The sequence below is a fragment of the Raphanus sativus genome, chromosome 4 (assembly GCF_000801105.2).
Source record: "Raphanus sativus cultivar WK10039 chromosome 4, ASM80110v3, whole genome shotgun sequence".
In the NCBI taxonomy this organism is placed as follows: domain Eukaryota; kingdom Viridiplantae; phylum Streptophyta; class Magnoliopsida; order Brassicales; family Brassicaceae; genus Raphanus; species Raphanus sativus.
In genome coordinates, this window is record NC_079514.1 from 51540505 (window position 1) to 51556779 (window position 16275).

Consider the following 16275-nt stretch of genomic DNA (forward strand, 5'->3'; position numbering starts at 1 on the left):
TATTTTCTTTGACCCCAAACTTTGTTATATTTTCTCTAAGATGTTTTGTAACTTTTTTTGTGTATTGCCCATCAAGCATATTATGAAAAATATATATTATCATAATTTCGGTAAATTATTATAATAAAATAATAAATCAGTTTGAATTTAAAAATTTATAATTCGAAAACTATAAAAATATTTTATTATTATTATTTATTTAAATAATTATTTATATTTATATTTTTGTAAAGAAAGAGTATAAATGTTTTTTTTTGTCTCCTTAGTGAAACCTTATGCTTAGGTATTTTGAAACTATCCATGTAGAGAAGTTAAACACGATTAATGGTACCACATGGAAGGTAAAATTAAAAAATTCCATGATATATCAAAAATATTATATTTTTTTCTCTTTTGTTAAATATTATTTCACTTCCACAAACTATAAATTAGATATTAAAATAAGCTAATACATGTTATAACATTATTCCACATATCAAATAACAAGTATTAATATTAATTCTGTGAAGCTGTATTCTTAAAATTATACTATTCAATTTCATATAATATAAATATTTTTATAAAAAAAAATATTATTTCTTAAAACATATATATATATATATATATATATATATATATATATATATATATATATATATCAATCGATGTCAATACTTTAAACAAAATTACGGTTAACATAAATTAAGTACTGTAATTACTGGTCAGATAACAATTATTAAAAAGCACAAATTCAACTTGGTTTACCTAGTCCCGTTACTTTTTCCTTTTGTTTTGAGTGCACGCTAGCTGTTCTATATTTATTTGTCACTTGTAAAGTTTCTAATTATTGTATTAACCGTTCTACGCACGGAATATGTCTTCCTATTTCTTCTTATCTATCTTATTAAAAGAGAAGTACCAATTTAAAAATACCCCTTGATTTTCATTTTTATTTACATTTCATGTCACTGTAGTATTAATTAAGTTCCTTATTTTTATGCTTGTTTTTTTCACTTTAGTTAATGTGTTTTCCAAAATTAAATACACACTTAAATAATACTTTCTATTTTAATACTTTGTCTTTTTCACTTAGATTAATGTGTTTTCCAAAATTGAATTTGAATTAAATACATTTCATTAACTTCTCCATTAAATAAATTTCAAATTAAAAAAAATTACATTTTTATTGGACAAACAATTCATAGAAATTATAATATCAACTTTTCATTTAACAAATCTGAACGAAAAATATTACCAAATTTGAACCGAAACTAGATAATATCCAAACGGATTTTTACCATTTTGATATCTAGAGAACCATAACCAAACCTAATCCGAACGAAATATTTTGGATATTTGAATGTATTTAAATCATATTTATATACTTCAATATGTTAGCTATTTTTAGAGTTAATATCAAAGATATAAGCTATTTTAAAATTGTTTAAAATATTTGAAATATAAAAAATAGTCAAAAGTAAACATCTAAAATAGATAAACAATAATCAAAACACAAAAATACTTAAAATATATATTTATTCTCATCCAAATATTCAAGTTAAACATATTTTAATTTTTAATTTAGGTACTTTGGCTTACATTATTCAAATTACATTACTCATATTTACATATTATATTATTTTTATTTTTAGATTTAGAGATATTTAAAGATATATAAATTTTGAAAATCTAAAAATAGTTTAAACGGGTTATCAAACCCGCAAAAATCCGAATCAAACCGGAACCAAAAAATTATAAATACACGAATAAAGCTAGAATCTTTAAACTCGAAAATTTCAAACATGAATAGATTTTAACCGAATTCGAGTGGATACCCAAATATCCACCCCTAACTTAGTCAATATAAAACGATTAAATATTATAAATATATTATTTTGTATAAATAAATAAAAACTAAAAGTGAAAATTAATGCATGGGTCATTATCTAGTTTAGTTAATACAACAAGAAATTTGGAAGCGTTGGTTTGCTGTTGTGTTAGGTTTGCCTGGGGAAGTGATTTGTAGGACAATGATGATAGTTTTTATTAATTATTTGGGGAAGGAGTTGAATGCAGGAGTGGAGCTGGAAGAATGTGATATACATTAATTTGTTTGTTTCCGAAGCTTGCTTATAACTAGGGTTAAACCCGCCCGACACAAATATATAAATAATTTAAATATATTTAAAATGTTTAAGTCATTTTTAGATTAAAAATAAACTAATTTTTATATTTTTATCACGTCAAATTTGTCTATTATTTTACAAATCAAATAACATATCAAAAATAGAATTATGTTTTTAAAATTTGCTCTAATTTAGTTTCTAACAATATGTCATTTCAATAATTTTTAACATAAACATTTAACTAATAGTTGTAACCTTAATATAAATCCAATGTTAAATTTCAAATTTGTCTATTATATTTTTGTTTTTTCTTTTTAAATCTCATATATTAAATTTTCAATAAGTTAATAGAAACATAAATCTAAGTTTAAGATAATTTAACATTTTTTGATTATATATTTGTAGTTTTTTATTTATTTTAATTTTACATACATTAATTTTTGAAAACTTAATTTGTTTTTATTTTATTTTTTGGTCAGTTAACAATTTATGTGGAATTTAAAACATTTATGTTATATATCAAGTTAAATATTTGATGAAGGATTTTGTCTTTAACTTATTATATTTTCATTTTATTTTGAGAGAAATTATGTGTTCATATAGAATTTACAAATATCTTAATTTGATATTTTTAAATATAAAAATATCAGAAAACTATATAAATAGTTTCAATTTTGAAATCATATGTATTTTCAAATCATATTTTATTTTTATTTGAAATTATTTTATTTTTACGATTAATATTTATTAATTAATTTACGGTTATGTTTCAAACATTTAGTTTATTTAGTAAACAATATGTTGACATTCAATGATTTATAGAGTTAACTTATATATAGTACTAGATATGGATCCGTGCGTTGCACGGGTTTTATTTGATGTTTTAATTCACGAACACATAAAAAGATTGGAAATATTTTTCTCACGTTAGTTCTTGGATTTTCAGTATATATTGGTGACATTTTAATAACAATAATCTGTTTTCTTACATATTTTTTTATTGATATTCTATTTTAATAATAATGGTGTTTTAAATAGTACATTGATATTTATATTTTTTAATAAATACTTCACTTTTATAATTTTTCAAAATAATATTAGCTATATTTAATTGAAATATATAGAACTGTGAACTCTCTATATTGTTTATATTGTGTAAGAAAACTAAAAACGACACAATTAAAAATATTAATATTACATAACACCAGTCAATATTTTTTATCGATAGTCAGCTAAATATCGAATATATTTCTAGATAAAATATCAAATTTATTTACTTTAACATTCATGGTGTGACTTTAACATCTTTTTCTATATACAATATTTTGTAAAACACCATTGTCGGTATGTTTTACAAATTTGAAGTTCTCGAGTTGTAGTGACTCTTGATAGTGCGACATATAATTGTAAGACTGAACTTGGCAAATAGACCAACTTTTTAAGCTTTGACCTTAGTTCTGGTTGATAGTCATTTCATAGAACACTCTTATAGAAAATTGAAGTCTTTTCATTTTGAAAGGTCATCTTGCATATGTAGGTATGAGACTTATTCTAAGAATACAAATCTGTTTTTCCACATAACTTCCAGTTATGATTTCGGCATCAATATTCATATTGTATAGGCGAGTTATCCATAACACTATTTCTATTGAAAATTCTTTATTTTTATTTAAATTCCTTAATAGCATGACCTACAACAATCCATTGGAAAATCGTTATCTTTGATTTAAATTTCATAGTAGCATGATCTACAACAACATAACCAATTTTTATATGTTGATAAAAATAAACACACATAATCATAATCACATATAAGCATAATAGTCACATTAACTTAGTCACAATACCATAACAGTTGGACAAAATATCCGTAAATTTTGATTTTATCTGTTTCGATTTAAACCGAAATTTCAAATATATGTAACTCTACAAAGCAAAGAAAATACTTATATGCAATATCTGTAAGAAACGTAGCAAATCAAAAATACTAATATTATTAAGAATGAATATCTGATCTGATCCGTTATATGAATACATATACATGTACGTAAAGACGTATATGTATATAAATAATTTATATAAATATTATATTGTATATAAGTTTTCTAGTAATTTTTAATAAATTTATTAAGTTATTTATTAGAATTAGATTAACCCTTAGTTTTTCACTATATTTACATTGTCATGCCACTGAAGTATTAAATGCATTTATATTTAAATATGATTGTCTTTTCCTAATTTGAATAATAGATTTAACCATTTAATGTTTTTCCTAATTTAAATAATAGATTTCTTAATAAAATCTTAACCAAAATATATTTCCTAATATATTTCTTATTAACATATGAAATATTTTTAATATTTATTATTAATAAATAATAAAATAAAAAATCACACATCATAATCAATTTATATAACATATAAAAAATATAAAAAATTCATATATTATTAGCATAATGCTTCCTATATAAGTTCAATTAGTTATAAATATAAGATTTGTTTATATGATACACTGTGATATAATAAACAATTAAATCACAAAATATAATTATTTGAAAGTAATAAATAAAATCGTTATCTTTTAAAATGTTATATTAACAATTATATAATACATTTTAATTTACAAATATATATAGTATACCATTAGTACAGAGAAAAAATTTATAGTCAACAATATTTATACGACGATCACGGGTCAAACTCTAGAAATAAACAAAACAGCGCAACATTATTATTCTTTAACAAATTTATTTTAATAGAATTATAGTTCCAGATATGGTTATATATTTTATGTATTTATAAATTTTTTTCTTTGTTTTGAGGGATACTAAGATTTTTGAATTGGAAAAAATTATGACCACCTCTATATTATTTTAATTAGGAAATTTAAAATTTATATCAGAATATTTTTTAAAAATTTTAACTTTAATTTTTATTATAACTGCAAAAATTTAATTTTCAATCTAAATTTATATTTAAATATTACAAAATACATCATTTAATATTAAAAAAAATAAAAACAAAAAATAAATATCCGCCCGATCGGGCGGGTCAAGATCTAGTAATTATTATTTTGGAAGTTGTATTCTGAATTGTATGTTTTTGTGAAATACATGAGTGCTTTCTAAAATACTCCCTCTGTTCCAAATTGTAAGTAGTTTTAGCTAAAAGCACTAATATTAAAAAAGTAATCATTTGTTAAAAAATATCATTTAATGTATTATTTCAACCAATAATAAAATAGCTAACATTATTTAATTGGTCACACACTATTCAATAAATATAAAATTGCCTTGAAATGTTAAAACTACTTACATTGTGAAACATTTTTTTTTGCTAAAACTACTTATAATATGAAACGGAGGGAGTATAAAATAATGCACAAGAATAACATATATCAAACGTATTTAATTACACATTTTGTATATCCTTAAAAAAACCAGAAAAAAATATATATTTTTCAGATAGATGTTTAATGTAGTTTTTCATTTCTTATATTGTATATATACTTATTTTTATTTATATCAAATGATAATATTACGATATATGATTAATGTAATATTTTTATTTCTTATGTAATATATTTACTTACTATTTATTAGTTTTTATATTGTATATTTATTAATTATTATATTACTATAGATGTTTAATGTAATATTTCTATTACTCATATTGTATATTTACTTTTATTTATTTTTCTTATATTGTATATTTACTTATAAAATACTTAGATGTAATAAAATGTAAAACAATACATTTTTCAGATAGATGTTTACTGTACTTTTTTCATTTCTTATATTGTATATATAGTTATTCTAATTTTTTTGTTTTTATATCAAATGGTAATATTACAACAAATGTTTAATGTAATATTCATAGTGTATATTTACTTATTATTTATTTTATTATACATTTTTCAAATAAAAATTTAATGTAGTTTTCTATTTCTGATGTTGTATATTTACTTATAAAATAGTTAGATATAATAAAAACTTTAAAAGGGCTATAAAAGAATTTCTCTTTTTATATTGTATATTTAATTATTATTTATTTTGTTCATATAAATGTTTAATATAATTTTTCTATTTTTCATATTATATATTTACTTATTACTCCCTCCGTTTCAATATATAAGTAGATTTGCCTAAAAGCACGAATATTAAGAAAGTTGTTATTTTAAAAATGTATATAATTTGATCAATGAATTCAACCAATTATAAAAAACCTATCATTATTTCATTGGTCACACAATATCCAATAAATGAAAAAGTTGCATTGAAATATATAAACTATTTATATTGTGAAACAAACTATTTTTACTAGAACTACTTATATTACGAAACAGAGGGAATATTTATTTTACAATATATCTTTCACATAGATGTTAATTTATTTTTTCTTTTTTATATTGTACATTACGTATTTTTTATTTTTTATATTGTATATTTTGTTCATTAATTTTGCTTTTATATCAGATGATGATATTATGTTATATGTTTAGTGTAATATTTTTATTTTTTATATTGTTTATTTATTTTTATTTTTATATTATATATTTAATTATTATAATATTACAATAAATATTTAATATAATATTTTTATTTCTCATATTGTACATTTATTTTATCATCTATTTTACTATGTATTTTTCAAATAGATATTTAATTCATTTTTTCCATTTTTTATTTGTATATTTACTTTTTGACTTGAAAAAAAATTGTATAGTAAATTATTCTAATTTTTCATGTCAAATAATAATATTATAGGTTTACTGTAATATTTTTGTTTTATATCGTAATATTAAATTACTTTTTGGTTTTATGTCATTTCAATTTTTTAATAATAATAATGTTGCTTAACTCGAGACTCGGAAGGCTTTTTTATCAGTAAAGATTGAATAACTCACAATCCAATTTGATCTGATATGTAAACGATATAACTCATTAAGGAACTCCAAAAACTCCAATAAAACATAGATTCATGGCTAAATGTAACAGCGTCTTGAATAAGAAAGATAAGCATAGCACGATTGTCAAAAAAAGCGAAGAAGCCAATTGAATGACGACAAATCATATGAAGATTTTTTTAACCCTCGATCTGCTCCCTCAACCTCCTGATGGTGCTTCTAACGGTGACGGCACTGGCGGTGTTCATGGTGTAGGCACCACCAGCTTTGACCTTGCCACAATCCTTGCATCCCCAGATACCAACTGCCTTTCGCTTCACTCCGTACTGCATCAATCAATCACATAAAGTCAAAACCAACAGTATCTTGAGATTAAGCATAACCGGATAATGATTTTATTTATTTACATTTTTTCAAATCAAAATCTACCTAAACCGGATTGAGATTAAGCATAACCGGATAATGATTTTATTTATTTACCTTGCCGCAGAACTCACAGAAGTACTTGCTGTGTTGGCTCACCTCCATTTTCTTAATCTGCTTCCTGATACTCGCTCCATATCGAGTACCTGCGTGAGATCATTACTTCAATAAATCAATCAAAGGTCTTATGATTTATTCATCTTGAATCTCAAATTCAAATTCAATAGCAGATGTTCTCTAGCTTAATCATACTAAACAATACAAATGAGCGAACTCGTATAAGACTAAACTAAAAGGAGGAGAAGGCCTTACCGTACTTGCCGACGATTCCAACCTTCTTCGTTCTCTTCGCCTGTTTGAACAAAAGCAAATAAAAAAAAAAGAGTAAGCGACTGAATAATCGGAAGAAACTAATTAGATCTCTCTATTAGAATACTAAATCAATCAGTTTATAAAATGTATCTGGAAACGCTCGAAGGAGAAGAAGAACAATAAGAGGAGAGATGCAATCACCATTTCGATACGAGCACCACCGCCGAATATGAAAAACCCTAGAGAAGAGAGGACAACTCGCTGCTACTCAGAGCTAAAACCGTTATTTTTATACCAAGAATATTAGGGCATTTATTATCTTATGGGCCTTATCTGGAAGCTAAGCCCATTTTTAATGGGCTATTAATATATTTTTAACATGTTTTATTACTGGCGTGTAAAAGTAAAAAAAAAATAGTAAGAGAGGAAAGGGTAATGACGTGGCACAATGTCCCTGAGCGTGTGTATCTAACAACCATAGACCTAAACGCACAGATTCTGCGTTACGCACCCAACTCTCTCTCTCTCTCCCAAAACCATCCGAATCTGTGTGTTCTTTCTTTCTTTCTGCTACTCTGTATCTTCCACTTCACCTATGGTGAGTCTTTTGTTTAGAATCATGATACGTTTGATTCATTTATCGTATTATTGTAGGTAAATTTCAGAGCTTTACTGACTTCACACAAGTACACGAGAGAGCTACTTCTCTAGTCCGTGCTTGTGTTTGTAAGCCTTTTCGTTGCATTTTTCTATATGAGTTTAGGGTTCAGTGTCTGTGTTTCAACTGCAATTTATTACATGTTTTGTTCTGTCAGGGGTTTGATTAGGAAGGTAAAATGGTCGTGGAAGATTGTGCAAAGATAGTCATTACCAAAAAAAAAAGCGGTCTTTTTAAGGATTATAAAAGTCAGTTATTTTTTATTTACTGTGGTAGCTTCAGTAGACGAAAGACTCTTCCTAGCTAGTAACTCTCAAATGGATGATGGTGGTCGGCATAAAGCACCTCAGGGCCAGGTACCTTGACCAATGTGCTTAGCACCTCAGCTTTGAGATAGTTTTTTATGTTTCATTAATGGGAATAGTTCATTGAAACAGTGGATGATGCAGCAGCAGCAGCATCAGCCATCGATGAAACAAGTGATGTCGATAATAGCAGAGCGCGACGCAGCGATCCAGGAGAGGAACCTAGCTATATCAGAGAGAAAATCAGCTGTAGCTGAGAGAGACATGGCGTTTCTCCAGCGAGATACCGCCATCGCTGAGCGCAACAATGCGATCATGGAGAGAGACAGTGCTCTCTCAGCGTTACAGTTCCATGACAGCTCCATGGCTTCCCCTTCTTCCTCTGCAAAGCACATGCACCATCATCAGCAACATCACATACTTCCGCTGAGTGAAACTCCATATGATGGTCTCCTTACATCACAATTAGCCTTGGAATCTGCAAAACCAAAACGTGGCAAACGAGTGAGAGACCCAAAGAACACTGCTGCTAGTAAGAGAGGGACAAAGAATCATAGGAAGGTTAAGAAAGAGAAGGAAGACGATTTGAGCAAGATCATGTTTGTGAAGACAACAACCCTTGACTACGGCGAAGAAGAAGTTAACCAGGTTGTGTATGACGAGACGACAATGCCACCACCTGTCTGTTCATGCACAGGAGTTCTCAGACAGTGCTACAAATGGGGAAACGGAGGTTGGCAGTCATCGTGTTGCACGACCACATTGTCGATGCATCCGTTACCAGCACTGCCCAACAAAAAACATGCCAGAGTTGGGGGAAGGAAAATGAGCGGAAGCGCCTTCAACAAGCTACTAAGCAGGCTTGCTGCACAAGGGCATAGTGATCTCTCAGACTCTGTTGATCTCAAGGACCATTGGGCAAAGCACGGTACAAACCGTTATATTACGATCAAATAATTATGTGTGTATTTTAGGTGTTAGAGCATCAGCATCGCTAGGACTTTTTTCTAAGTCCTTAGGTTTTTAAAATAATTTTTGTAGCTTAGGACTTTGATTAGGGACTTTTTTCTAAGTCCTTAGGTTTTTAAATTATTATTATTATTATGTACTAAAAGAGGAAAAGAATTGTATGTGGAGCCATTGTAATGTTGTATTTATATATTAGAAAAAAATAATCTTAGTAATGATGTTAAAATTCTCAAATGTTCATCTCTCTACTATCTACTTAACTTACTATCTACTTAACTTCTAACCAATGTCATTATGTTATGACAAAGTATATGAGCTAACCAAACAGCTTTGCTAGAGTGTGATAGATGTAACATCACTTGAAGCACAATAAACAAGCAGAACACATATCTAAGTAAAACTCATGGTGGAGTACTGAGCGTTACTGGTTATTAATAATGAATTAACATGAATATTTTGGAAGGTTTTGATATTATAATAAATAAAATAGAGAAACTCCTTTTTTAACAGATTAGTTTGTCGAAGCACTTGAGAAAAAAAAAAGAGAGACAGAGCAACAGAACGGTCAAAAGATGGCTCCGTACATTTTTGATTCCTAAGTAAATTTATCTAATATCTTAGACCTGTTAGGTGCAGGAGGTTTGAAATCTTCAATCCTCAGACCTGAGCTCCTTTGAATCTCAACAAAAGCTTCTTCTCCTGCTTCTGACTTTATTGTCTCCAAAACACTCCCAAGAACATCACCTCCTAACCCAAACTCCATCAGACTTCCTGGTTCTTCTCCTCCTTCACGTATTAGCCGACCAATCTGTGCCAATGTCACTACATTCTCAGTCACACTTTTACCGAAGATTTTGCCTAGAAACTCTGCTGCTTTTGGAGCATCATTCACAGCATCCTCCAGTGTAGTCAAAACGGTTTCAAACCTGTCATCAAAAGAGCCAACAGATATTTTTTTGAGGAAGAAAAAGACATGTGATCATCAAAGTGTGTGACTTGGAGATTTCTTCTACTTACCCTTTCACTAGTTCGGCTCCGGTTAAGTCGTTGTCAGCAGATTTCACAAGGTTAACAAGGAGCTTTGCTAAGAGATCTCTTTCTTTGTCTTTTCTCTCAAAAGAATCAGTAACCCACAGAGAAATCATTGTTGGGTGGAAAGCTGGTGAATTTATATCTTTCATGCATAAACCAATCTCCTTCTCATCTCGGGCACTGTACAAGAACACACAGTAATTGAAACTCACCAAAGCACTTTTCTGAAAATAGGTGACTACAATAGAGGCATAAAGAACAGACGGAAACTAACAACAACACTATAAATCAGTAAAAAAGAGATGCAATGAATAAACCTTAATTTATGCAATTGTCTCTGCGGAGGTCTTGCACAAGAGTGATATGATCAATGTAGCAGTATGCAATGACTAACAAATGAACAAAACAAATGACCAGATAGGAAGGATAAATATAGTACCTGTAATATTCCTTAATGGCAGATAAGGACATATCTTGTAACCGTTCCTGAGGGATGTTCACTGCTGCCGATGGTCCTTGCGGTACTTGCCTAGCAGATGGCACTTCTGATGACGGTTCAGAAGCACGAGACAGACTTGCGAACTCCCTGTGAACATAAGCTGATCCCCGCTCTTGAGGACTTGACCGTCCCTGAGTAACAGGACTTGCAGGTCTTTGTGAGCCAACACCATTCAAACCTCCAGCTGGTCGCCTAGGATCAGAATTTGACCCTACTGCAGGCTTTCTAAACGACATTCCTTGACCAAGACCACCTTGAGGACCCAAGGTAATAGGCTCCTCACCTACTGACCTTTGAGACATTGGAACCATCCTAGGCTCATAGGCTGGCCTTTCATCAAATCTAATGTCCTGGTTATTATTATAACTACGACCTTGGGATGGTCCATGATAACCACCCATTTGGGCACTCGGAGGTGACAGCATTCCTCCTCCTCCTCCCCTAGGACTATACTCCATATGACTTCTTCTTCCTGACACATTCATTGAGGGTCCACGCGATAGCCTCTTAGCTTGAGTTTGGCGTTCTTGTGCAGCATCTCTGTGCACTTCCTCTATTTTCTTTGGCCCTTCAACCTTCATTCGCTCCTGCCATTTGTTCTTTCTCAGATCTATGGCATTAATCAACATGAACCTCACCCTAGAAGAATATTCTTCTTTGCCTGATAGCATCTTCATTCTATCAAAATATGCATCTATGTGAACCTTAGCTTTGCTATGATCGATCATAACTCCTATCGTACTCATCAGTTTACACAGAGCTTCAATGTTCTCTTCATGTGGATCCTGATCATACCCGAGCAATTTTTGGATGCATGCGTGCATGATCTTCTCAGTCAACATCCTTTTCTTGTATAGCTCACCAATGAGTCTAATATTACCCAGCATTCTCCTACGAACTTTGAGTCTCGTCTCTTCCATTTCCTCTTCAGTTTGTTCTACACTTCCTTCTTCAGCAACTCTACTTGCTTCTTCCTCCTCTTTCTCTCCTCTCTCAAATTCCTCCTGACACTTATTGAGTAGCAATCTTTTGAAGGTGACCTTCTCACCGTCCTCATTTAATTCAGGTAACGCACCAGACAAATGTACACAGAAATCAGCATACATCTCACAGAAGGTAGGCTCCATCAAAGCTTTGTCAAATATCTGTGAGATGACACCCGTAAGCGTAACAACGTTGTCAATATTGACACCTTTAACTTGCTCAAACAGCTTCTCAAAGTTCTGTGGAGTCAGCTTGTTCAAGATACCCTTCAACTGCCTTTGCTTTGCCTGTTCTTCATCTGTAACAGTACCAACTTGGTATTTTCTCTCAGCTCTGTGCATCACCTGCATAGGAGTATGCGGAGAAGGAAAAAGTCCTTTCTGTTGGAAATTTGAACCTCGTTGCCACATGTCGTTTCTGCCCATTCCTACCATCGGACCCACAGGTTGCATTGGTCTAGACATTATCGGGCCCTGCTGCATACGAGGGTTTCTTAGGACTCCTGAGTTTCCTCCTTGACCACTTCGGAAACCAACGTTACCTCCATGTTGTCCTGAGGGAAGAGAACCCTGATTCTTTGCCCACCTATCATCAGACATATTGCTGGGACGTCGACCACTACTACTACCTTGCCGATCCATAACCTTTCCGTGTTCATGATGAGGCGGACCGATTACGGAGCTAGCAACATCAGACGAAATGTCAAAGCCCTCAGGAAGAGCAGTAACCATGTCTGCAAACTTAAGGAGGAAATCCCGGGAGTATTTCTTTTCCATATTACTGCAGCTGTCTCTGACCTCATCTGCGGAACCTGGCTTTCCCTGCACACTTTCCAGCTTTGGTGTGGAAACATCAGCTGCATCTTCCCAGTTTTCCGGTTCATTTTTCACTGGTTCAGTATCCACAGTGGCTTCAACAACATCCTGCAGCTTCTGGTTTGAAACATCAGAGCTCTCCAAAGGCATTGCAATCTCTTTCTTCTCCTCAGGCCCTTTATAAGCATTATAGAGATCAGTTGTCCCTGCAGCATCTGCCTTCTGAAGAATTTCTTTTATTTTCTTCTTTCCTTTGGTAGAAGTAGGTCTTTTTGTGTTCGATTCAAAAGCAGTTCTATCCTTAGAAAGAGTAGCTGTGGTAGATGTCAAACTGTTACTAGAATGTTCAACAGGAACCGTAGATGACTGAGAATGAGGGGAATGTTGAAGCTCAGAGCTTGTATCATCTGCAACTTTAGATGATTTCTCCGAGTCGGAACAAATGTCTGTGGCACCATCCACCTCATTCTGTGCCTTCTCAAGCACGCCTGATACTGTTTCGAGCTTCTCATCAGAATTTACAGACTCATCAACCTCCTTTCCTGAAATAGTTCCCTCATCACAGTTTAGGTCTTCCGCAGTTTTGTCAATTCTTGTATCTGGCGAGGCAGAAGCTGGAACGTTTTGCTTCTCAAACCCATTGGTAGCTGGAAGTGATGAATTTTCCTTAGCAACAGTGGCTTTTGTTTCGAGATCAGATACCGGAGTCTGTCCATGAACCTGGGTGAAGTAGCGCCAAAAAAGACAAAATAATGTTACCAGGTGACAGAAAAAAAATTAATGAAGAATTCCTAAAACCAAATCACGGTACCATACCTCAGTTGCATTATGAGAGGGTTCCACCTTACACGTCCGTGTTTGATCTTCCACTGAACTCGACTCATTCACCTTTTGCACACTTCCAATCGTAGTTGTTGCAACTGTAACCGTCTCCACAGGTGCCTTTGCTGACGGAGCAGTCAAATTTGATAACGCAGAGACAGAGCCAGGTTTCGGCTGCTGTGAAGAGTCCAATGAACCAGTCTCCACCTTCTTTTGTGACAGACCAACGTTAGTTTCTTCATGTGGCCTGGTTTTAGGTGATTCAGCCTTTTCAGGAGTAGGAGCTTGCTTCACTGTTACCCTCCCAGGTGCAGGCAGAGCAGATGACGTCACATGTGCTTTCGTAGATGAAGAATCAGATGAAACATGTGCCTCAGATGCAGGTTTGAAAGGCTGTGGAGCAGTATGAGTGGAATGGTTGGTAAACTGTACCCTCTGAGACCCATCAATAACTGGACCGGAGTTAAAAGCGGTTTGAACCACATGAAGTGGTCGTGGAGTATATGTTATTGGACTGGAGTTAAAAGAGGTTTGAACCACATGAAGTGGTCGTGAAGCAAATGTTGACACTGGATGTGATCTAGGAGGTGTGTTAGGATGCGATTTTGGACCTTGTGGTTGGCCATCTTGATGAAGCTCACCCCGTCCACCAAGTCTCAGCTCTTCATGCGTGTCCGGATGTGTAATCTTGACGGGTGTTGTCTTACGTCCCCCACCATATTTGCCTCCTTGCTGCTGGGGATATTGAGGGGTCAAACCCACACCCACGTGGCCCATCTGAGGATGAATCTGAGCACCCATTGGAGTAGCAAAGCCATGTCCCTGCGGCGCCTGATGCATCATACCCTGATGGTGCATGGGGTGTGAAGGGAGACCTTGAAAAAACACTTGCGGCTGGATCTGAGGTGTATTTCCCATAGGTAATCCCATAGGCATTGGCATCTGAAATGAGGTGGGAGCCACATTGGGAGGCTGCATGTGCATATTCGGCGGGGGACCGAAATGCACAGGGTGAGGAACCTGCGGATGCTGATAAGGTGTCTGGACAGAAGGCATCCGGATATGCGTAATTGGAGACTTTTGCGTTTGGTTTAGAGGAGACATATGATGGACTTGCACATCTGCAGCCTTATTTGGTGAGTCTTTTTTAGGTACAGGAGCTGGAACGTTCGGTGCTGGTTTTAAAGAAGCTTGCTGCAGCTGCAAACAAAGTGGAATGGTGTCACAAACGAAAAGAGACAAAACTCAGACAAACTGGAATAAAAGTCATCAAATTAATGTTCAGTCTCTAAATAAAAAATCATCATCTATTAACCAACGAAAACATTCAACAGCAAATGCAAGACACTAAGGTGAGGACTGAGGACCTGTGCACGTTTCTGCTCATCCATGTTAGGAGGTGCTGAGCTAGTTCGAGCAGGAATCTAGAAAAAAACCAACACGGAAGATGATTCAGGTATTGACCAAAACAAACCAAACAAACGAAACAAAAAAGGAACAACAGAAGTATACCTTCATCAAATCAGGACCAAGTGACCCGAACTGGAAAGCAAATGCTTTAGAAGGGTCTCCAGGGACTGCTGCCACAACAGAAAAAAACATTATAAAAATCATACATTCATAAGATGTACAGGAGAATCTCTGCACACAGAATAAAACAGTCATCCTACCTCCTTTAGCTGTGTTCTGAGACTCATTGGTCTTAGAATTCATAGCAGCAGGAGACTGCGAAGTTGGAGCCTTTGGAATAGCAGCTCCACTCGTTGAATTCGCGACCGGTCCACCAACAACCGGCTCTCCTGCAACTCACAATACAAAATAAAAAGGTAAGCTAAACCAAAACAAGACCACCACACACAAACACACACACAGCGTTATAAAAAGATCATACCTTGAGAGCGAGATTGTACATTAGGACCATTGTGATTGCTATTCACAGGAGGCAGATTCACCCTAGGCTGCTGCTGCTGATGATGCCCTCCTTGAGCATTATTGCCAGGCTTCTTAAAACTAACCATTAAAATTATTTAAAAATTAAAAAAAAAAGGTTAAAACTTTTCAATCACTCGAGAGAAATCGAAAAAATTCCACATCAAATAAATACCTGCGATTAGAGGGATCGACGGCGGCGGAAGAGGCGGGAGGAGGTCCACCGCCGGCTCCCCTACCGTAACCGGCGGTGGAAGATCGGTGCGGTTGTTGCTGTTGTTGTTGTTGGTGATAGCCGGTAGATCGCCCGGTTCGCCGATACTGTTGAGTATCGGGCCGTGGTTGATTGTAGGACATCTCGATCTAACCCTAATCTCAGCAGTTTTTTTTGTTTGCAAGCTAATCCTAAAAGCTGTGTGTGTGTGTGTGTGATGATGGTAGTGAAACGATGGTGAGGGAGATAAAATTAGGGTTTTATCGAACGGACTTGATTTTAGGAGGAACAAGAAAAATAAT

The 16275-nt window shown here is 32.8% G+C and overlaps 3 protein-coding genes across 8 annotated transcripts; 1 reads left to right on the top strand and 2 right to left on the bottom strand.

Annotated features, from left to right (window-relative positions):
- Positions 1-7063: 7063 nt before the first annotated feature.
- On the bottom strand, positions 7064-8050 carry LOC108851742 (60S ribosomal protein L37a-2). The gene is made up of 4 exons (XM_018625207.2): positions 7948-8050; positions 7747-7786; positions 7492-7580; positions 7064-7337 (listed from the first exon to the last, which is right to left on the bottom strand). The coding sequence occupies exons 1-4, from the start codon at positions 7948-7950 to the stop codon at positions 7191-7193; spliced, it is 279 nt and encodes a 92-aa protein (XP_018480709.1). The 5' UTR covers positions 7951-8050; the 3' UTR covers positions 7064-7190.
- Positions 8051-8234: 184 nt separating this feature from the next.
- LOC108853496 (protein BASIC PENTACYSTEINE6-like) lies at positions 8235-9852 on the top strand. 5 transcript variants are annotated; one of them, XM_018626911.2, is made up of 4 exons: positions 8268-8294; positions 8401-8472; positions 8681-8760; positions 8842-9850. In XM_018626911.2, the coding sequence occupies exons 3-4, from the start codon at positions 8722-8724 to the stop codon at positions 9664-9666; spliced, it is 864 nt and encodes a 287-aa protein (XP_018482413.1). In that variant the 5' UTR covers positions 8268-8294; positions 8401-8472; positions 8681-8721; the 3' UTR covers positions 9667-9850. The 5 variants fall into 5 exon arrangements, with proteins under 5 accessions (XP_056865923.1, XP_018482411.1, XP_056865922.1 ...); XM_057009943.1 differs by lacking the exon at positions 8401-8472 and having other exon boundaries at positions 8235-8344; positions 8854-9852; XM_018626909.2 differs by lacking the exon at positions 8401-8472 and having other exon boundaries at positions 8235-8344.
- Positions 9853-10093: 241 nt separating this feature from the next.
- LOC108853494 (eukaryotic translation initiation factor 4G) lies at positions 10094-16275 on the bottom strand. Of its 2 annotated transcripts, none has more exons than XM_057009535.1 (9): positions 15935-16275; positions 15722-15840; positions 15501-15629; positions 15343-15407; positions 15198-15254; positions 13825-15030; positions 11150-13728; positions 10696-10890; positions 10094-10604 (listed from the first exon to the last, which is right to left on the bottom strand). In XM_057009535.1, the coding sequence occupies exons 1-9, from the start codon at positions 16114-16116 to the stop codon at positions 10274-10276; spliced, it is 4863 nt and encodes a 1620-aa protein (XP_056865515.1). In that variant the 5' UTR covers positions 16117-16275; the 3' UTR covers positions 10094-10273. The 2 variants fall into 2 exon arrangements, with proteins under 2 accessions (XP_056865515.1, XP_018482407.2); XM_018626905.2 differs by having other exon boundaries at positions 15343-15410.

Coding starts and splice junctions, on each gene's coding strand:
- LOC108853494 (XM_018626905.2), bottom strand. CDS start 16,116: ATGTCCTACAATCAACCACGGCCCGATACTCAACAGTATCGGCGAACC. Junction 15,255..15,342: donor TTGGTCCTGATTTGATGAAG/GTATACTTCTGT, acceptor GTTTTTTTCTAG/ATTCCTGCTCGAACTAGCTC. Junction 13,729..13,824: donor CCTCTCATAATGCAACTGAG/GTATGGTACCGT, acceptor TACTTCACCCAG/GTTCATGGACAGACTCCGGT.
- LOC108851742 (XM_018625207.2), bottom strand. Junction 7,581..7,746: donor TGGAATCGTCGGCAAGTACG/GTAAGGCCTTCT, acceptor GATCTCACGCAG/GTACTCGATATGGAGCGAGT. Junction 7,338..7,491: donor TCTGTGAGTTCTGCGGCAAG/GTAAATAAATAA, acceptor TGATTGATGCAG/TACGGAGTGAAGCGAAAGGC.
- LOC108853496 (XM_018626909.2), top strand. CDS start 8,722: ATGGATGATGGTGGTCGGCATAAAGCACCTCAGGGCCAG. Junction 8,761..8,841: donor ATAAAGCACCTCAGGGCCAG/GTACCTTGACCA, acceptor TCATTGAAACAG/TGGATGATGCAGCAGCAGCA.